At 47.8% G+C, this 22,588-nt stretch overlaps 1 protein-coding gene across 1 annotated transcript in view; it reads left to right on the plus strand.

The window, feature by feature from the left end:
* cux2b (cut-like homeobox 2b) overlaps positions 1-22,588 on the plus strand; it is a 58,192-nt gene that overhangs the window by 7,240 nt on the left and 28,364 nt on the right. The window contains 2 exon segments of the mRNA XM_047048165.1: positions 21,543-21,653; positions 22,437-22,484. Coding sequence (XP_046904121.1) covers positions 21,543-21,653; positions 22,437-22,484 — 159 coding nt within the window.

The raw sequence follows: 22,588 nt of genomic DNA on the forward strand, positions 1-22,588 counted from the left end.
CTCACTTCATCTTCCTTTTGTGCAACTATCAGAAAGGCCTCTGGGTCTGTGAGTTATGTGCATACTCACCTTGAGGGAGGGAGCTGTGGAAATTGCATTTGTGTAAATGGCAGAGGGGTGTGTGTATGTGTGTGTGACATCTACACTCCAATGGGTTGCCCTTGGTGTGGTTCAATCACAGCATAGATGCTGACCTTAATCGTAAATGTGCTTGGCATCAGACGGGTGTGTGTGTCGTGGCGAAGAGTCCTAGTCCGAGAGCCTATTTAAGGCTAAAGTCATTCCGCTTCATCAGACGTATCGAGCACCGCCTCTCAAAACGCTCAACCTTGAAGTACATGAATCTCCGCTGGATGATATAACAGATGTTTATCTCTACCCCAGTTTGGATTATAGTGCATTTGTCCTGTCTGTGAATGACGGTAAGTGTTTGAAGTGTGCTGTGGTTGATTGCTGTCCTTTTGGGAGCCGTTGGAGTTTGTAGGGATAAATCCTCAAATAACACTCCGAATTGGTGGCCCCCCCCTGGGCCTGTTTTTCCTGTAGTTCTGAAGCCCCAGAGGTAGGGGGCGGGTGCACAAGAATACGATCACCAAGGCGATGGAAAGCATAACAACGGAGAAGTAGTTGCCAGCCGTGTTCCCCACCCCTAGCCCTTCGCCCTCTGAGGGAGAGATGGCCTGATTACTGGAAGACTCCCTGGCTTTCTGGAGGCTCCTCTTAAGGTGTTCTAATTGTTTGCGTGATGATAAGGGGTGAGGGCAATCAAAGGTGCCTCACATCTGTGGATTTCTCTTTTCCAGAATACATTTCAAGTCACTTAGTCAATATATTTTGTGTTTGTTTTTCATCCTGAAGTCAAGTTGTTCGTTGGATGGAATTCAACTCATCAGATTGGTGGCAGAGGTTATTGTTGTCTACTGTTGATGTTGTTGGTCTTGTCTAAATGAGTGAGAATGGGATCGTCCATAAGAGCAAAAGGGGATCCATTGTCCAGGTCAATAATAATAAGAGCCTATTATAAATGCCTCCAAAGATTCAATGTTCTGCTACTGGTTTTCTTATATAAATAATGGTAGGGAATCCCAGCCCCACCCCATGTTCGGGCCTTTTGGGCAGAGTGTAAGTCCAGCGTCCGTCTAGACGTGCGACATCGTTAACCCGCTGTGACCTCAGCCACTGATGAATTCACTCTCACAACCCCTGCAGCCCATGGCTAGTGGCCACCCCCCCCCCCCCTTCTCATGGTGGCTCCTCTGGGACCCAGGGCTACTCTGCTCTGGCCATTAGAGTCACTGGCCTCCACTGCCTGGCATTAATAGGCGAGCTGGCCGTAGCCTCTCCCAGACTGCTGAATAATTCAAGGCGTCTGGGCCATGTCTGGTCTCAGGGGCACTGAGGGACGTGCGCCGGGGTTCAGGGTGCTGGGGGGTGGGGGGTGAAGGTGCAGGGGTTAATAACAGGTCTGCCTCTCGGTGTCAGCAGCTGCTACCCCAACCCCACCCCGCTCCACCCTGCGTATGAAAGAATCCTGTTCAGTTGATTAGATTTTTGTAAATGGATCAATTTTTAATCAGCGGAGCATCTGACTACGGTCAATACCATTGTCGCCGGGAAGACAGTTGCCGGACAACCGTCTTTATTTACAGGAATGTTTGTTTTTTACTGTATGCAGATGGGGAGACAGGAAACGGCACGATCAGGCCTCTGCATCACTGCGGCTTCTGGTACCGCACGGCAAGGCTACTGTTTTTTAAATCTGCCAGGCCCCAGTACACACACACACACCTCACCCTGCTCCTGCCTGACTTGCTTAGGGATTGGATTGTGAGGGGTTATTTCAACCAGAGGAGAGAGGTGATTAGTTGTGGCTCGGTGTGTATCTGTGTCTGTCTGGGAGAGAGGGGCCTGGTCCTAGCTACCTTGACTGCTCGCTCTCCCATCTGCATTCACATAAACAGTGTGTGGGAGTAAGGAGCCTGCGAACTGGCAGTAATACTGCTATCAAATTTTCATTGGGCCATGGGGAGACCCCAGCACGTTAAATAATGAGAAGCTTATAAACGCTACGTTCAGACCCTCTCCAACATTGCTGTCTTGATCTAGTTATGGGGGGAAATTAACAGAGATATATTCTTCGGTGCACCTAAAACCAATTGATCCACTCAAGAATGCATTCTTACTTGCTGTTGTCTAGAATGACCGGTATGTCTGTTTCAATTTCATAATAGAGCTGTCGGCGAAAAAAGTTATTGTATGCTTTGTGGTTTCAGTGCTTAGAGATACAATAGTTGCTTTTACTTGAAAGAGTCCCTTGTTACTCACTAGGGAAAATGGTTTTAACTCTGTGTGCTACAGAGCCGGTAGCATTGTTTTCTTCCATTCACGCTCTGATTACACAACTGTGGAAGCTGGGCTTGCTTTTGAATTCCTAGCTGATTGCATGCCTGTAGCAGTATGCTTTCTCTGGCCGTCGTTTTACACCTCCTCCTTTTGATAACGTCCTACTTTTTGCCAACCTGTGAGACAATTTTCCGAGAGAAAGATTCAAGATGATACACTCACAGTTGCGCTCAATAGTAGTAGTTGAGTAGTTGAGTAGTATGAACGACTATCTCAACAAAGGAACAATTGTTGATCCTTCAAACGAAATAAATATCGCCTCTATCAGGTTCTGTAATCGTTAAATCGTCGTATCTTATCTGACAATATTTTCAACGTCTTCCAAGTCGATTCATATATGCAGACAGTGTAGTGCACAAGCTCTCTGGCCCAGAGCGCCATGTTAGGGGTCGTGGGGTTCCCCGTGTCGTGTCCAGCACCGCGCCGTCCCCATTGTCTGTTTGTCTGTTTGATATTCAGAGGCAGCCATTCAGGGAGTCATCTTGGACCAGTGTAAACGAATTGGCCACAATCATTAGCTCGGGCTGCTGAGGAAGTGTTCATCATTGTGTGTTTTTGCAGACCGTTTGGAGACTGTCAGTGGTCTCTCTTTTGGTCTCTCAGGTGCCATGGTTCTTCTGAGCATCGCCGGGGGTAAATATAGAAGTGCAGACTCTTAATGGGATGTTTTTGCATGCTTAATTGCATGTATGGATCGAGAGTCCATTAAAAGCCATCAGTGCTTTGAGGTCATACATGTACAGTGCACATTTGCTTCCTTTTGATGGATTGATTCAGTGATTACCTGGATTTATTTTTTTGATCTGCAAGGAGTCATCCGAAAGCGACACGTGCTTATCATCTGAAAAGTTTTAAGATGAAAACACTGTCAAAAACAGACACAGGGATTTCAGAGTCGGAGAAGGGACGTCACACAATAATCGTTTTTTTTCCCGGCGGTTGGCTTAGTTTCCTCATTTTCTCTTCCTTCCACGTCGTCCCTGAAAAGGTTTTGTTTGTACTGTGTGTGCAAGCTTGCTTCAGGGTGGCACCATAAATGTCCCGGGGGGAAATATCAGCCCTTATTTATTGGAGCCTCTTTAGCTTCAGTTCAATAGCAAGAAGTCTGAGGGCTGGGATTCTGGGAGACCGTCCGGTGAAGAGGGAGGACCCGGGCTTGGCGTCAGCCTCACTGACAAGCTCTTTTTTACCGTCCAGATCTATGACTCATTTTATGTGCCTAATCGTAAAGCACTGAGATTTATCGGAGGTAACGGGACGGAGGGGAATACCCCAGGAGACTCACTGATTTAACCCCCCCCACCGTCTAACCCCCCAGCCTCTCCCCCACCCCCCCCCCCCCAGCCTGCTGGACTGGTCTGCAGGTACACCTGAGCCTGAGAAGCACAGCAGATGCTTCTGGGAAGAGATACGAGCGTGTGCCTGCTGCAGATCAGGAAGTCCATATTTCTGCCAGATATGGACAGCTGATTGCTCATCTAATAAGGCAGCGGGGTCGTAAAGATCGGGTGGGTTAATGGATGGATCTTTGAGGATTAAGAACAGCTTATTGGTCGGTTTCTTTGACCCTCTGCCTCTGCTAACAATGCATTGGCACTGTTTTGTGTGTGGTTTGCAGTGCAGGGGAAGATGACCACTGGAATAAACACTAAACAGTCTGTGTGTGGAGGAAAGACTGGAGGCTGTCACTGTGAATAGGGCTTCTGATTCTGAAAACGATTCCTTCAAAGATTTGATTCATCAATTTTTATGCAGGCATATCTGGTATATGTATATTTTTTTCCCCCGATCAAACTAGATTCGGTTTTGACATCGTGTGAACACTGTAATCCTTGACTTTCCATCTCAGTATTATAAGTCGAGTACCAACTTAATGTCTGCTGGAATTGTAATGGCAATAGAGATTGAAAAAATCAGAAGCTATTCTAATTCTGCTTTTGTTCTGACAAGTGCACTCGCAGCGACTGTTATAGGTTGGCGCCGAAAATTTAAATTACAATTTCATTGTTGTGCTGGCTGTTTAATCCAATAACGATCTGATGTAACAAACCGCTATAATATCTCTCAGCATACTTAATCGGAGCAGACTTAGCCCTGTCACTTTTTATTAACCTCTGCTGCAGAGGGAGAAAGGCTTCACTAATCCACCATTGTGGTGTTTGGCAGTCTGTACCTAGTGCAAAACAGATTTGGCAGTCAGCGCCATAGTAAAGGCTTTATAATGACAACGGGCCTCAGTGCTGTTTGATCTTATTAAATCTAATAGTGTAGTGGTTTCGAGTTAGATGGGAGGGATTGAAGAGGAGGAGGTGGTCTGGAAGGGATTTTGGAGGAAGGGTCGGTGGAGTGAAGGGTTCCAGTGGCTCTGAGTCTCTCCCCATGCTCAATCATGTCACCCATTTCACCAGCTGGAAATTGACAAACAATTTAATCCCTAATGACCTTTAAATCCGTGAGTGTGTGTACACGTGTGTGTGTGTCTGACTGTCTGACACAGTTTCTTTGCTTGTCTTGCAGAAAGATTAGAGCCGGGTCACTCCACACACACTGGAGATAAATACATTGAGAAGTTGTTTTTGCAAGTTTTGGATCGGGTATTGGTTTACAGGGAAAAAGGCACCTTCATGAGGAAGTCTTAAGCCATGGGTCTTCAGTGTCAAATGACATGCTGACCTCATACTGTACAGCAGGACATCTGCAGCCTCATCACAGCACTCGACTCCAGTGTCTTGTCTGAATACAGACCTACAACTCCAACAGAAAGCTGATTGGTCGCCTGCTTAGCCTCACCTCAGTCCTCTCAGGCCGAGGTCTAGGCCCCAAGATACACAAGCATTTCTTTCCTCACGTGCTATGCTCATTTTGTCAGTTTGACTGTTCCACTTATTCAGTTTCTTTTGACTTGCTGAGCTTGAGGGGATGTGAGCACCATTTCGCAGCCAGATCTGAGTTGTGTTGATTGAATTAGACAAAGTCGGAAGATAATTAAGAACCGCAAGGCGCTGCAAAACTGTCTGCTCCCAAACTGGTGAAAATGAGACGCTGCCACATCAATGAGCTCGCCGACTCTGCTCTGTGTCAGTGCTGGGTTACATCAGCTGACACCTCAGCCGGCTGGAGCTGGAGTCCCTTCCCTTTAATGTTTATCCAGATATGATTCATCACAACACCAGAACCCCTTGCATCTGACAGCGCACGCCATTTGCACAGCTTTGTTTATTTCTTTCACCTAAGCATTATATGATTTTAAGCTGCCAACTGGAGTTTAGCATAAACACCAAAGAGGGATGTCGACCTGACAAAAAAATGTTAATGAGAGGTAGGATGTCAAACCTGATTCTTCCTTAAACACCAGCTAGTTAAAAATGTTTAAAAAAAACAACAAAAAAGATAAAACACTGAGATCAAGGCATCGGCATATCTTTTCCCATTCTGCGAAAGGACCATCTGCCCACAGTAGACTTTAGGAATCTCAGAAGAAATGCATATCCTACTTATGTGCATACATTATGTCTATTGCTACCTAGTTGTTGTCCTTAGACAACACTAGTGTTGCTCTTAGAACATTCAGAGTAAACATCATCGGATGTAATCATCCAACCATTGTTTTGTAAAGCAGAGCTGTTTATTACGACTACAATCCATTTCTTAACTCGGCGCAGTCCCATGCAATTCAGTCCCTTCCCAATACCCCGAGTTTCCTGTATCAATAAGCCAAAAGGTGAGACATAATGAACAGCTGCTACTTGACTGAATAACAAATACTTTCCTGTGTTTAATGTGGAGCACAAGAGCCGCTCAATTAAATGTCAATCTTGTTTTCTGGGATGAATCGTGTTTTTGAGAAGTCATTCATGTAATTGGAAATGTAGAAGGACAGTTGGCTCTGTCTGTGTTACTGATCATCTGTTGGCAGCTCACACCCTCTCACTCACCCCTCTCTGTTCCACTTTTTGGGGGTTTTATGGACGCTGGTTGAAGTGGTTGTTCCTTCCGGCTCTCTCTTGAACATCTAGTCGGGTGTTAGTTGTCAGCAGGGTTGAACATGTGATATAGCCTGACCTAAAGAACCGGGATGAACTGGAAAGCCAAGGGAAGATCCTTGTGTTTGGGGGTCTGTGTTGGTGTCTGTCTGAATGTGAATAAGGCAGTTGGACTGCCTGGGGGGTTCGGAAGGTGGGAGTGCCAGGGAACACAGGGTGTCAGAGGCTAATTTTCGAAGCCACTCACGGGCTCCCATCTCTCACCGTGAAGTGGCAAGCGTGGCGAGTGGCTTGCACGTTGTCATGGATACTAAAGCATGGGACCCCAGAGATGGTGAGCAGGGGGACGAATGGCCGCCCTGACTATAGGATTCCTGTCAACTCTGCCCTGATAGATGGCATTGATGGACCATTTGTCATACTGTAATTGTTCCAGCAAACACGGAATACCCACTAGTATAAATAGTGGTGTGGCGCTGGGCTAATAAAGCGAGGAAATGGGAAAGGATGCACTGATCCACTGCCGCCTTCACTTAAAGAGACAATGCCTCTGTTGACCAGGCTGGCAGCTGGACTGATTAGACCAGAAAAGAGCATGGTGGAGGAAAAGCAGGCTGAGAGAATAAAAATAAGGCAATCATAAAGCAAACGGCAGTCACTTGTGTGTATCGATGGGACCAGGCGGGGGTGAGGCCAGAGAAGAGGGCCCTGACAGCCTGGGGAAACGACACTAGTGTGTCTGGGAGTGATTCGTTTTCTGGACTCTCTTTATTTCACCAGTGAAAACGATGCGGAGGAATGCTTGTCCAAGATAACAAATAAATGTGGGGGGTTTGGGGGGGGGAGGGGGCAGAGGAGCAGATTCATAGCCAGGACCAGGAGTTCTTTCAGAGAACCCTGTGATGGCGAGCCTGCCTGAGCGGAGTACAAATGACTCTGGGTACAAAGGTAGTGTTTGTTCAGGCTTGTATTGGTATGGGCCCTGTAGCTCTTGTGTCGCCATTCAGAACAACCTACTGGGACTTCCTCTCGGCTCTGTTTTGCTCTGGAAGGAGGAGAAGGATCAGAACGTTGCCTGGTCGTCCAGATAGTCGTAGGAGATGACCTTGTGCTTCTGTTGGGAAATACAATTGCTGTGACTTGAGTTGAGCCATCGCCACAATTCCATGGGTATTAATTCTGTGAAACCTGGAACACTTCTACTGGAGTTAAAGATTAAACACGATGGCGTAGTGCCAACACTCCTGAACTAAGCTTGTTGTTTTAGTCATGTAGCACTGTCAGACTTGTAACGACCACCATTTAGTCCAATCTGTAACCCCCTAATATACTAAAAGATATAAGAAACATTTGTGTTTTTCTCATATTCGTCTCCTTCCTTATTTAAAAAAACTTTTTTTTCACTGAGATTTCTCTGAGAGTGTGATTTGCCCTTGCCCTTGCACCCCAATTACTAATATTGTTATGCAGTGTACTAATGTCATGATGTGTCTGTCAACGAGGCCTGTGGCCCAGAGCTCGCTGAAGCAGTCTGGTCCTGGGGTCAGTACTGGAGGACCCCACCCCACTGCCTGGGCCCTGACCCCCCATGACTCTCGGAGCACTTAAAGCCTGACCTGGAAGTCCACCTCCAGCCTGATGGACAGATTAAAGGACCATTAAGCATAATTACCGTTTCAATTGGAGAGGGCAACTCAGAATGTCAGAAATGGTTGCAAATTGTGGGCCCCATGCCCCCCCCCCCACCCTCCTCCTCTTAAATGTTGAATATTATTAGGTTTATCTTTCTTTTTACTATCAACAAGTGCAGACTTTGACAGGAAAATAGGTACTGTGTGTGGGAGTGGAAATGCCTTTTGGAATGAAGTGAAAGTGCTGCAAGAGTCTCTTGGTGGACGTTAGATCTTTCACTTCTCGATATTTTGATGTTTGTTTTTCTTGTTTTTGACTGAACCTTTGGGGATAATCCAATCAGAGTGAAGTTGATGGCTGCTCAACAAGCTGTGACAGGTAGCTGATATGATGTGGGGTGTAGTGCTGTGAGACTGTGTGTCTTGCCGCACACTCTCTGTCTGTATGTCTGTCTGCTTGTCTGTCTGTCTGATCATGTCAAACGTGATGAGGATGTGTAACATTGGATCAGAGCTACAGTAGTGCCAGGCCCTGAGGGCATGTTGCCAGTTCCTGCCAGTCAGGTGAGAGTGTTCACTGATAATGTCCTCTGTGTATCTATAAGAAAACACACACTGCTCCTTGGGGGAAGTTGGTCGATGCCATCTTCTCAGCAGGGGCACCGGCAGCAGACAAAGTTTCCCCGTTTTGCTCCACCTGGAATGTTTATTTTAAAATCCCCTTTACAGTAACCTTCCCCCCTCTCTCGCTCCTCTCCTCCTCATTTGGACGATTATTACACCCATGGTGAGAACAAACAGTTTCTCTACTTAATAATTCACATCACTTTCATCTGATATTCAGTTACCATGGGCAATTTAGTAGTTGAATAATTTTCTGAAAAATTCATTTATTATCGCTGTGCGTTATGAATCTGGAGAGATGGAGAGTGGAGTGGTGGAGGATTTTAAATTGCGTCTGTGGAGCGAGGGATCCAGGGGAAGGTAATGTGTTCTAATGTTCTCAGCCATATGCATTGTTTTCAGGGCTCATCGGTTTTACATCGATTCCCACTGAAGTGTTTAATTGCATCATGAATATGATCTAATTCTGTCCTTTTCACTGAAACTAGAGCACTCTCCGCGAATGATATACGGTCCTGACAGCGTCACATCAGGATGTGTTTTATATGGAATGTAAATTATAGTGTTAAATTAGGCTGGAAAGATAACTAGCTGGCATGGGGAATGGACTCAACAGTTTAATTTAGTGTCAAAGGGCTATGAAGGGATAAATCACCCCTTCCCCTCAATACTACGCCATCTCAGGTTTTATTCATCTTCCTTTGCTTGTGCTATCTCTTGGCTTTCATTGCTACTTCAGTTCTTGGAAATTCCTATAAGTTTCATCTGTGAAGTATCGACTGCCTCACTCATCTGATTGGACCACCTGAAGTGTACAGTGATCAATGGTTATGATGTAAGAAATGTTGCCATATTGACCTCAGCTTAGTTTGTTTGGGATCCAGACTGCATAGAGGCTAAGATCCCGGACCAGATAGGACCAACTGAACTTTTATCCTTTATTCAGTTCCAGTTCCCCCATCCTCATTAGCTCTCTTCTTCTTTAGTGTTTTCCGTCCAGTCGTGTTCTGATGACGCACGCCGTCAGGTGGACGAGAGGGGGGCTTTGTAACCGATTCTTAAAGGTGGGTGTTCACAGAGCAGATGAAAGCCAGCCAGAGTACCTGGGGAGGCTCTTAGGGTTCCTGTCCCCGGGATGGAAGAGCCCGTGGGAGCGCTGTGGCATCGTACTTTGTTGTCATGACCTCAATGGGCCGGTAACCAGGGAGATGAACCTCTCCCAGTCCGCCCCCGATAATGGAACCGTTTTGACCCGGAGGTTAGTTTGACATGATCTTCACCTCTTTCCCACATCATTGTTGTTTTTCTTTTCTCCACTGTGTTTCATCACAAGATGCTTCTTCTGGAAAATTCGAACAATGCCCAATTCTCGCTGCTCCTGCTTCTGTTAATAAGTACTGGTCTAATACTAAACAGTTCAGGCAGATGGGTCCCCTACAGCTGAGAGGGTTTCAGGGACAATGAGCTGGAAGGGTAATTCAACATGGCAGCTGGTTGACCATAACAACAGTGGTCCACTCACTTCCCCTGTTATTTCCTACTTCATTAATACTAGTTGGCATGCAGACATCTTGTGTCATGTGCTCATCGGCCCCACAGTTGAGGCGCCCTCTTTGGATTTCACCACTGGCGTTCCTCTCACAGTACTGCTGATTCCGACAGTTCACTAGAGAGGAAGGCTCTCCTATGATCAAGTGGGGCTGTTGTTGTTATCCTTGTTGTCTCTCTGCAGAAGTGGGGGGCTTAGGGGAGGGATTGGTATGTTAAATGAGCTATGGGAGGTCTGCTGAGGCCTTTTTGGGGGGGGGGGGGGGGGGGGGGGGGGGGGGGGGGAGTTCAGACAGACGAGAATTGCTGCGTTGGGCGTTTGCGGCAGCTGTGTGAAGTCATTTTCTGGGAGCGCGAGCGGGAGAGAGGTGCGGATTAGGCAGCGCCTCTGAGCCGGAACAAGTCTGTCTGGGAAGGGATGAAGGCTACAAACCATAGATCTAATTCCCCGCTCGCACTGCTAGACAGCAGAGTCTCACACACACACACACACGCGCACGCACACATAGCCAGTGTGAATTAGGCCTGTTTGCTTCTCTCAGACTAAGCTGAGTGTGCTCAGGAACGGGTGGAGAGAAGCTGACAGCATCCTCCCGCGCCGCCCTCTCTCCTCACCAGCTATCTCTTCCAACCGACCTCCAAAAACTGTCTCCGGCTTGTGCGTTCTCATTTTGTGGGCTGCAGGTCTTCATTATTGCTGACATTAACACGAACACACAGTGCCAAACAGCCTCCAATGGAATGTTAGGACAGGGGGGTGGGGGGGGTGGGGGGGTGACTTCCCACTGGCCGTGTAGAAAACATGTGCACCTGTGGCCCCCATTGATTGTGTGTCTGAACCTCCAGCGCTCAGAAGTTCATGTCTTTTAAATGTGGGTAATGCTTTGCCTCGGGTCATGCGATCGCCCCCCCCCCCCCCCCCCCCACCCGAGGTGAGAGGAAGGTTTAAGAGGCAGTGTTCAGCGGATTAGCCCAATCAGAGGGCCCCCCAGCTTCCCCCTCCCACTCTTCCCCCTCCCCTGTGTACCACACACAGACCTGCTCTCCTCGCACACAGCCCCCACCCCCCAGAGCAGGGAGGGTAGGACCCAGATCAATGTGGACGACCCAAATAGATGTTGTCCCTCCGCGGTTGGGGACAGCCTGCTAATGGGCCAGCCTCTCTGTTCGGGGAATGAGCAAGGGAACTGTTGCTGCAGCTCCAGACGAGTGTCACCTCTGAATGAGATCACTTGTATTTCCCCGTTACGGATTTTCCCTGCCACTGCGCATACAGTAAGAACAACAAAAAAAACAGGCCCTTCCGGGTTTTTTTTTTCTTTTCGTTTTTGATGATAGTTTTATTTGTAGGGTAGTCTGTGTGTACAGACTGATGGAAATGTTGAGGCTCAGCCCCCCTGCGTCCTTCTGTGTCGAAACCGGTCTCTCGTTCAAGCCTTCTCCACCCTGCACGCCCAGTAATGAGCTGTATTACATGCTCTGTGGAGGGCATGTCTTATGTTGGAAGGCTGTATTCAATCTCTAGGCTCCTGAATGGAGTGGAAGGCTCTTTGTGTGTCTTTGAGAGGCAGTGAATTGAAACGGTGCTCACTGAGTGAAGCTGATGAGGAGCGAGCAAGAAGCCCTGAGAGGAACATGTGGATGCCTGGCCGGCGAGGCAGCGCTGGTCTATTTGTGTCCACCGGGCCTTTGTGTGTGTGTGTGTGTGTCCGTGGGCCTTGTGTACACCACGTATGCCCACGCATGTGTGTGACGTGTGCCATGTCCGTGATGTGTCCGTCCGTCAAGGAATGCGTTGTTGTTCAGGCGAGTCTTGGTGGAATCCTCGGGCTTCACAGAATCAGTTCTCCTGCGTTTTTCCAATGGTCTGCTAAAAGGAATAGTGTATGAATGGAAACCTGTTCCAGCCTCCTCATTCATCATTTGTGACTCTCATTGTGACCCATTACAAGGACTAGCGATGGGCCTAGCTATGGGCTAAGTGATTTTATGAAGCACTGTCACACACTCAGGTCTTATTCGTTTTTCCAGGAATGCATTTTCTCCTCAGATGGCAACAAACTACATTTGCACTTAAAACATATTCTTTAATCTTCTGTTATTTTACATACAAATTGCATCCTGGGCAATGCATTCATCATTGCTCATATCCACCCTGCTCCTAAATGAAAAATGTAGCTGAGATGAATAATGGATCTTTCCATAGTATAATTTGGTGTTTCTTGAATATAGTCAGGACTCCCTCTTTGCTTTATTTTCTCCCTGGTTTCCTTGAAGAAGTTTGTATTACAGGATAATGTAAAGAAAATTACCAATGAACTTCCTTTGACTGCTTACCTTAGAACTCTGGTTAGACTGACATTTCTCCATCTTATGGAAATTACGTGGGAACTTTGTCGCGCGCACTTAATGATTGACTGTCTGCAAATACATTCTTTATTAGCCCCACAGTGAGGAAATAAAAACAAAATCGGATGAATTTGTTATCCGACGTTGTTAGTATTGGTGTTTGGTGTCTCGCATAAAACTGGCTCACTGTATGGATGAGTGGGCACTCCAGGGTTTTGTTTTAAGAGGGGTGGGGGGTTAATGGGTGAATGCCCCTACAGATGCAACATCAGGATTGATCCTGTGGGAGTTCTAGGTGGGCAGCCTCGTGTGACGCTGGCAGAGCAGGACTCTAGCTCTGTGGTCCTGTGTCTTTATCTCTAATTACATGGTGGAGATTGCGAAAGACTGCAAACCCCCAATGATATCTCAGCTCTCTCTCTCCCCCCCCTCCTCCACTCAGGCAGCAAGCATGAAGGCAGCAAGTGATAGAGGCAGCAAAGGAAGCCCAGAGGTAGGGAGGGAGGCAGTCAGGGGAGCCAAGCAGGCGAGGCAGGAGCAGGCGAGGCAGGGTCCGGGAGTGTGAAGCAGAACCGGTCCTCGTGGTTGTCTAATCCCACCACAGACGCTCTCCTCTCCCCAGGGGAAGGCTACTGCTCCCTCCCCTCCTTTACAGTTGCTCAGCCTGTCTGGTTCCACCAGGACTGCAGAGGGAGAGGGCCCGAGGAGGCCCGAGGAGGCCCGGGCGGAGAGGCAGCCCACTCTGTCGTGCTCTAGTTGTTCTTGTCGGGTTTGTTGTCCCCAAAGTTCCCAGCGTATCCTAGGAGACGTACTGACACGCAGTTGCAGATGGGAGCAGGTGGACCGTGGCGGTTTGTGTCACAGTGTGGATTGGAATTCACAGTTGGTATGAAATACGAAACAAACACGTTGTTATGCGCGGTGTATGTTTTTCCTCCCACTTCTCTTGTCTTTATATATCCAGTTTTAAAGGATACATCCGTTCCTTTTACCTAAACTGTGGCAAGGGTTTACTGATGAAATACATGCTTTTTGGTGTGGAGGGTCAATTTCATTTACTCAACCAGTGTCCAGCTAACAATAATAGGGCTCCGCAGTTCCTGTGAGGCAGCTGCTGTACTTGTTGAGATCGTACACGGGGTCCCCTTTGCTGGGATTCTACTAAAAATCTCACAAAGAACCGAGTGTTTGATCCAAGATTCCTCATCTGGGGCTGCTCCATGAAGAATAACCTAGAGAACGTCCAGTACTTTAGCTCAGATGAAGAGGGCTCCGTTAACTCTGAGTGTCCTTTTGATTCCTGTGCAAGTTTAATCTGCAGAAATCAATAGAGGGATGCATGTTGGGCCTGGAAGTCAACAGCAGCAGTGTTTGATGGTTAAACGGACAGCCAAATGGATGATATGGAGAGACATTCATCTTTCTTTAGGCAAATTAAGATGCTAGGGCCCGACTAATTGATTGATTGTATGACTTGCTGATACAATCAAAGCCTGGCCTGATTTATGGGCAATAAATCGATTGATTAATAAGGTTTCATGCGATGGAGGCATGGGGGTGGGGGCGGGGGCTAGGGTGGGGGTGGGGGTGAAGACACCTCCCAGTCAAACATCCGTCTCGCCCAATGTCAGCCATGCTTGGTGCCGTAATGAGAGAGGCCTGAATCTAGCAGTTGACATTTACAGAGCCGGCTGTGTCTGGCTCTCTTCCTAGATTAACCTCCACTTGTTCACATAAGCGCCGTGGATATGAAAAATACAAGGAGGTGTTCGCAAGGAGGGAGGAGAGAAGTGTGACTGTCAGTTCACTGTAGGCATATATATCTTTGAGGTGTATAACAAGAAAAATCAATCACACATTCCAGTGTAAATAAAAACAAATATCTTGAGCTGCACAGTGCGAGTTGTCCTTGTTGACTTTTTCCAGATTACATTTAGCCGGGTGTTTAAATGCTGATTTACAGCAAGATGGAGCCTTTTGCCTCTGCTCTCCTGCCTGCCTGTTCGGAATATGAAATGGAAGTTAAACACTGTGAATCTCCAGTGTGGGTGAGGAGGCCTCTGGCCGTGTGGGCAGTGTAGCATCAAATAGATTGTGTTTCCTCTCGTGTAAACGCCTAATGTGTGCCGAGTGCTCTGACACAGATGAATGTAAGGAATTTTCTGGAAAGACTTTACGGCTCTTTTGAGAGACATGGCTGGGAACCGGTGGTGGGGAACGCTCTCTCTTCCTGCCACAGACATGCATCCACACACACACACACACACACACACACACACACACAGGTGCACACACACACACACACAGGTGCACATACACAAGGGCCGCACATAAACACACAAGCACACAAATGCTTCCACTCGCACACAAACAACCCCCCCCCCCCCCCACACACACACACACACACACACACCTCCTGAGGAGCAGCCCCATCAAGCCGTTAGAGCTGAGGTGTTTTTTGTGCTTCTGGGCAGAAATGGCTACACTGGCTAGGGGATGAGCAATATCTTACACAACCCTTCTACACCTTGCTTCACATCTGTACTGTACTGTATGGACTGAAAACGATCCATTAGGCAGCTCTCAGGCTAGTTTCTTGTTTCTTGGCCAGGCTACTCCTTTTGTTTGAGGATGTTAAGTACACTAAAGATACATCCGCATGCAGCAAAAGCTATAGACCAGAATGGGCAGCAGCTGAAAGCATCGCTGGGTGTTTGTCGTCGTGACGAACGGCTTCTACCTCGCCGCATATGATGGCTTGGCGTGCCAGGTCTTGAAGCCTTTGTGACAGCACTCAAAATTCTCCCCGCTTGTTGTCAGCCCAGGTTGTATTCCCACTCTCAACTCTCTATTTAGATTTGGTTAGAGATTTATTTTTGGTTCAAATGCTGTAAAATGAGAAGAAAGCATGTGTGAGAGAGAGAGTGTGAGAGAAAGAGAGAGAGAAGTTTAAGGAGGGTAAAAGAGAGCTCCTCTCTCACAGACAGGTGGCCCAGGCTCGTGTCACCGGGCCCCGAGGGTCCCTCTAACTGCGACGGAGAGAGAAAAAGAGGGACCAGCACCGCGGCACTACACAGGTGGCGTGCAAAGCACAGCCCTCTCTCCTCACCTGAAATATTCAGATTCTTCCCGCGGCGACGGCGGCTTTGATCTCCCTGCAATCGACAAGGGAGGATGGAAAGAGGGGGGGGGGGGGGGGGGTGGGGGGAAAAACAACAAAAACAAGAGGATGAGCAGCACACCTGAACGCCAACAGATTGACATTTCTTAAGAGAGAATAAACAATCGTGGGTTAGCGGCTCTGCGCCACTCCCCTCCGTCGTACGCGGTGAAAGTGGGCCAACCTGGTGACGAGCCGGAGATCTGCGGTGCTTCTCGGGGAAGTTTCTCTCCCCGTCTGTCGCTAACCCGGGCGGCCGGGCTCCACAAAGACCCCCCCCCCCCCCCGCAGCTCACCTCAGTGTTCCCACCGAACGTACCCCCCCCGCCCCTCCATCGACTCCCTGCAACGATGTGGCCGATCTTGCCTTTCTTTGTTGATGCCCCGAATGAATAACTTTTCTTTTCAAAGTTATGAGCCAACCGTGATTAAACACACATTTTGCTTCCTCGCCCGGCTATTAGGAAAACGTACGAGTGATTCACATTCGGATTCACATCTGCCGATCATTTGCCCTTTTGAGGTTATCATGTCTTCTTTCAGGGTTCACCCCACTAGCCTGCTAATGAATCATGGGGGGGTGTAATCAGTCACTGTGCTTGCATCACAGTATGACAATAGACATCCTGATTGTAACTACAGACTTGAAAATGAGCAGAACAATGGTCTGCCTTAATGATGATAAATAAGGTGTTGTAATTGGTGTTCATTTGGACCGCTCAGTCATAGATTGGCATTTGAAGTTTCTAATGGGAGGGCATTTACAGTTTTCCTGCAGTGTATAGTGGATGGTTAACTGTTTGAGGTCATATCATATATGGTTTTCCAGGTCTTTTCTTTTGACATTCTGAAGTAGATGACGACTGCAGTCACACCTAGGACAATGTGCTACCCTGCATTGCCATTTGTAGCCATTCTAAGATAGGAATATTGGTCTGTAGGTGTGTGCGTGTGTGTGTGTATAAAGAGAGAGAGAGAGGTGTTGATGGTGGAATGTGCCGTGGTGCATTAGGCGCTAACGTTCCCTAAATGAAGCAGGGGATGACGAATAATGTCTGACAACTCCAGTCACACCTTTTGCTGATGGTTGTAACGCTCACACGCCTCTCATCCCCTTTTGTATGATTTAGCATGCTGTTTGAAGACAGCCTGACTGACTGGGGATTAATTAGTTAGGATGATTAATCAGGCTTAACAAGTCCAGGGTTTAGAAAGGCATAAAAAAAAAGAAGAGTTTTCTGAGTTACGCATGTATAGCGTATATAGAGTACTATTTCCATAAAGTGCTCTTAAGCTGGGGCTCAGCGGACAGCATCCTTGGCTGGGCAGGAACAGCCCAGTCTGGTGCGTGTGCGCTGGGCTCACCCCCGGGCTGGACGAGTATGGAGCTACAGGCAGGGGGGGGGGGGGGGGGGGGGGGGGAGGGGAGACAGATGGAGGGGCCTGCCGGGTGATGGCTGCCCCCCCCAGGCTCCTGCTCCTCATCGTCAGTTTAGTGAACCCAGGTCACGGGGGTCAGGGGTCACTCCCCCTCCCGGCGCGTCCTCTTGTCTGTCTGGCCTGTCCGTCCAGACGCCCCAGAGAGAGGGCAGATAAGGGATCATCTTGTATCTTTCATATGGACACGAGCCAACATAGGCTCTGCAATCTGCCCCACCCCTTTCTCCTCTGTTGTTGTCCCCCTCCCTCAGCAACCTGGGGGGTAGGGTGGGGAGGGGAGGGGGATGCCAGTAATAATGTAGAGCCCAGACTAGACTGCTGCGATCGGGGCCATTGATTGTGGTGATTTGATTTATTGATCGATCCCCCCTCTCAAATGTGCCGTCTGAGATGTGGGGCTAATCTGAGACTGCTACGGACAATCTTGTGCCTAGCAGAGAATAGGAGGCGATAAGGGAAGTATGAAAGGAAACAACACTTATCTTAATCACACACTGGCCCCTGTGCTGCTTCACCACTGTGTGGATGTCTGCGCATGAGAGGGTTTTTGTGCATATGTGCTCATCTGTGTGTTTTTGTTTATGTGTGTGTGTGTGTGTGTGTGTGTAGGTCTGCATGTGGTGGGGGGTTGTGAGGCAGTACAGTCACCAGGCAGAACAGAGTGGATCTATAAATTGATGGAATTCAAAGCCTCCAGCATCGATTACCATTATAACAAACAGCAGCACACAGAATGTCTGATTATTTTTAGACAAAGATTCTGTGCTCTCAGCAGCAATTCTGCTGATGCTGTCACACTTTCAGACATCTGCCTATGATTGCAATTAGATGGGATACAAAAAGAAAAATAATACCCCATCTGCATTTTCCCATCACATTTCTTCCTCTTTAATTTGTGCCGTCCAAGCCCACTGCGCACACTAGTGATTTTGACTCAGTCTACCTCATTGCAGTTTCTCGGTAGTTTTTTCCAGTTGTCAACATTTTCCACCATGTTTTGTCTTTGTGGAGGGCCAGAAAACAGCTTACGACCACAGATGTAATCAGGAAGAGGTAGGTTTAATGAATCAATGTCAATGTACTCGACTACTGAGCATCTTCTTTACACACAAAACATACTGCTCTGTTTTGTAGATTAAAACGTTTTGAGCAAAAATTGGTATCGGATACCTACAATTTGTTAAGCATTCCCTTTTTTTTCAGTTTGCTGACACTGATATTGCCTGGCTTGGTCCTTGTGGTGCAGGTGATGCGTGAAGCGTTGTTTCTGAGTTGCTATCTTATTGCCTTTAGCCTCCATTTTGCTTGTCTTGTTTTTGTACTCTACTGAGTCTCAGACGACCACTCCCTGCAGTCTTTTCTGCAACACACATGTGCATAAATACCTGCTCAATGCTGTGAGTGGACTCCTGCCAGGCCATGTGACGGCCCCTCTACAGACTCTGTCCTCAGCAGGACCAAGACTCCAAGAGCAGGCCTCCCTCCCTCCCTCAGGACTGGCCATGCTCAGCATCCCCCTCCCTCCCTCCTTCCCTCCCTCCCTCCCTCCCTCCCTCCCTCCCTCCCTCCCTCCCTCCCTCCCTCCCTCCCTCCCTCCCTCCCCCTCCCTCCCTCCCTCCCTCCCTCCCTCCCTCCCTCCCTCCCTCAGGACTGGCCATGCTCAGCATCCCCCTCCCTCCCTTCCTCCCTCCCTCCCTCCCTCCCTCCCTCCCTCCCTCCCTCCCTCCCTCCCTCCCTCCCTCCCTCCCTCCCCCTCCCTCCCTCCCTCCCTCCCTCAGGACTGGCCATGCTCAGCATCCCCCTCCACTCCTCCTCCCTTTCGACCCCCCCCTCCACACCCCCGTCCCAGCGACAGCTCCGCCCTCCCCAGGGGAAACTCATCAATTATGGCCGGATGTTTGACTGGCAGTGGCTTAATGACAGGAGCTCCGTATTGACCCGACTGCCACACTGAAAATTCGCTCCTGATCGCCTTTTTTAAAAACCTGTCAAAACGATTACCGTGAAATTTCTCTTTGCACAGGGAATCGAACTTGTTTACTGTCTTGCTTATTTTCTACATAAGCAATCAAGAGATTCCTTAGTCTTTGTATTCAGCTGTAGATTTTATTCAGTTCTAACATAACAGAGGGAGGGAAACGAATCGTGACCGAGATCTTACAAGTGATCAAGTTCAAATTGAAATGAATCTGTGTGGTAGAAAGACATTGTACCATTGTGCATTGTTTTGCACTAGTTTGTCTCTGGATGCATCATAGCACTGTATTGTAGTCGTAGTGCGGTTGGTCCACCCACCTTCTGCTGCTGAAAACCAAACTAACAAACAGCCCGTTCTACTTCAGTTCCCTGCTGAAAGACAGACGACAGGTTTCATTTGACAGACTGTTGAACTGGACCCGTCTAGAGAGGTCTGGATACCGATGGCTTTCTTTCCAAGCAACCCATGTTTTCCTCTCAGGGGCTAGGCCTATTCACTGCTCTTAGTGGTTGGTCTTCTTTCAGTGCAGTGGAAACTAAAACCAAATTCCCCAGCTGGACGTGTAATATAGTGCAGCACGGTGCATCTTAGTAGGAGCACAATACAGTACTTACAGTATATCTTAAGCATTTCTTTTTTCTCAATCCATTTAAAGGAAGTTCTATCATGCTTCTCTCTTAGTGAGATTAGCTGGTCTGGGCCATTTGAATCTGCTGGATGTCAGACCACTCAGAACCAAGTCCCAAATCCCTGCTAAGTCACATCCAGGAGGTTCTGTAAATGGCTCGATGGGTCTTAAATCTCCACCGACCCCCCCCCCCCCCCCCCCCCCCCCGCCGTCCTCTGACTGACGGTACGTTTCACCGCGTTTTGTGATGTGTCAGAGACGCATGACGAGAGGATGAGGAACAGAAAGGTGTTGAGGCGTCGCCGCCAGGAGCGAGGCAAGAGAGAAGCAGCGCGTGTCTTCGTAGGACGTCGCTTCCAACGTTTCTATGCGTACACACATGACACATCGGTCACCAAGGCTGATCAAACAATGAAGACAATACTATTTAATCTGTGGGTTCGGAATAGAGAGCTAGTGGTTTGGGCCTTTTCTTTTGGCACATCTTCCCTTTTTTTTCTAGTGTAGTAATTTATTAAATTGCCTTTAAGTAAGACTGGTGATTAATTAAAACACAGTCAATTTAATTTTCCGGTGGCATATATATATATTCACTGTGGTAATTGAATCCCCCACACTTTTATATTTTCTCCCATCTATTACAAGAGAAGACCCTCATCAGTTACTGTTGAAAGAATCTCCGGCTCGAAGACTAGTGTTGAACTGAGGGTCTTGGCTGAAAGGCAACATGTTAGAGAGGATATATTTTAGAGATCTGTTTTTTTTTTTGGTACGCTTTTCAGAGGGAGCTGTGTGAGTGATCAATGCAATTGGATTTGTGGATAACATGCGGTGCAGTATGAATGCATGGGACTGATGAAGAACCATCTTCACTAACGACTTTGGATAGAAGATCAAATGGCGCTGCAAAGATATAATACAACGCTCTAATGAAACCACTAATCAGCTAAATGGTGATATAATTATATACTATTTAATTAAAACTAAAATACATTGTGTGCACATTGGTTCTTTCGGTCATTCACTTTATCAAAAAAACTAAATGTCAATGTCAAGTACTGATTATTTGTGTTCTATATAAAGATTCTGGTATGCTGAATCAATAGATTGATTCCAAAAAGCAGGGTCCATATAATGATTTCTAGGGGCATGGTCGATGTAACGCTTCAGGTCTTAAGGGAGTGTTTCAGCTGATGCAGACTTCAGATAGCACAGAGCAGTGTAATCATGGCACCAGGAGATGTGTTGTTCGTTTGAGTCGACTCTTCGGCAGGCTTTAAATCAACTCTTCATTCCAGCGAGAGGCTCTATATTTGTTTGTAAGGGTATTTGTCAGGCTATTGGGTTTTCCCATGTGACTCTGCATGCCTTGTTTCCTCTTCCTCCTCTTCCTGTTTTTCTCTCTCTTTCCCTCTCCTCTCTTAACCTCCCACTGCCTCTGTCTCTCTCTCCCCCACTCTCTCCCTCACACTCCCCCCCCTCTCCTTCTCCCTCCATAGCTGTTGCAAGTGTATTGATTATTTCAAATACTGATTATCTAAAAGGCCTTCTGCTACTGTAGGCATTGGATTTATTTTGACTTAATTATTTATGGGCCAGGACTTGCAGTAAGTATTACCGCTATAAGATCATGAAGGATTACATTGTTAATATTCAGCAGTGTATTTTTATTTATGTGTACTCTAAGCTGCTCTGTATGACTGGTGGCAGCCCCCAAAGTGCTTTGTCTCTCTCACTCTCTTGCCCCTCTCGCTCTCTTTTTTTTAACTCTCTCCTCTCTCTCTCTGTCTGTTTGTAGAGGGAGCTGAACTCAGTTGCGTCTGAGCTAGCAGGGCGACAAGAAGAGAGCGAGCACTCCCACAAGCACCTGGTGGAGTTAAGCAGGGAGTTCAAGAGAAATGTCCCTGAGGTGAGTCCCCCCGCCCCCGCACCCCCAGCCCCCCCAACCCGGCCCCCCGCACCACGCCCCCAGCCAGCTCTGTGTGTCACTCTGCTTGTCTCCACTCAAGCAGTCTCTCTGAGTTGCTCAGTCACTGGTGGTGTCAGTCGCGCGTACCTTCGTGCCTGGAATGATTTCTTTCTTTTGCATAATCCGCATGAATGCATATCACTGGCGCAGACTGCCTTTGACAAGCCGGAGTCACAGTCCCCCGTCAGTTGTAACCATGTTAAAAAGCTACGGTTGGTGAGTAGGTTTGTTTTTACACGGTTCCCACCAGAGTCCACATAGTTTTTACACTAGAAAACCCTCTCTGCCTTTTGCTGTGTGAGGGTGTGCAGAGCGCTGTAACCTGGTCAGTTTGACACAGGTGTGTCAAGCAATATCAAGCTGTGGCACCACAGGCAGCCCAATCCCCTCACTTGGGGGCTGTCTGAAAGCCTGGAGGAAGAGAGAGTGGAGTCTGAGAAGCAACCCACTGGAAATACCCACTCACACACTCTTAACTCTTTACACACACACTGTGTTTTACCCCCACCTTCCTCTCGGCTTCCCAACCTCCCACCAACACACCACACCACACAAACGAGAACCAAAACCAAATGAGCCACAGTCAAATAGCTTTTACTATGTGCTGTCGACCTCATACTAAAGTCGATTTTTTTGTTGTTGCAGTGAACTCAGGAGAGTTTTAAGTATCTATAGCGGTATTTTCCGCTCTGAATCTTGTGCTCTGTGTGTCTCTGTGTTCAGGAAGTCCGGGAGATGGTGGCCCCTGTTCTCAAGAGTTTCCAAGCCCAGGTGAGTCTTTGTCTTTGTTACAGTAACATGTTAACCGTGTGAGGAAGACCTAACCGTCGACTGTGCTGTTAAGCTACAATCCAAATTCGAGACACTTTATAGTT

Source organism: Hypomesus transpacificus, chromosome 24 (genome assembly GCF_021917145.1).
Source record: "Hypomesus transpacificus isolate Combined female chromosome 24, fHypTra1, whole genome shotgun sequence".
Taxonomy (NCBI): Eukaryota; Metazoa; Chordata; class Actinopteri; order Osmeriformes; family Osmeridae; genus Hypomesus; species Hypomesus transpacificus.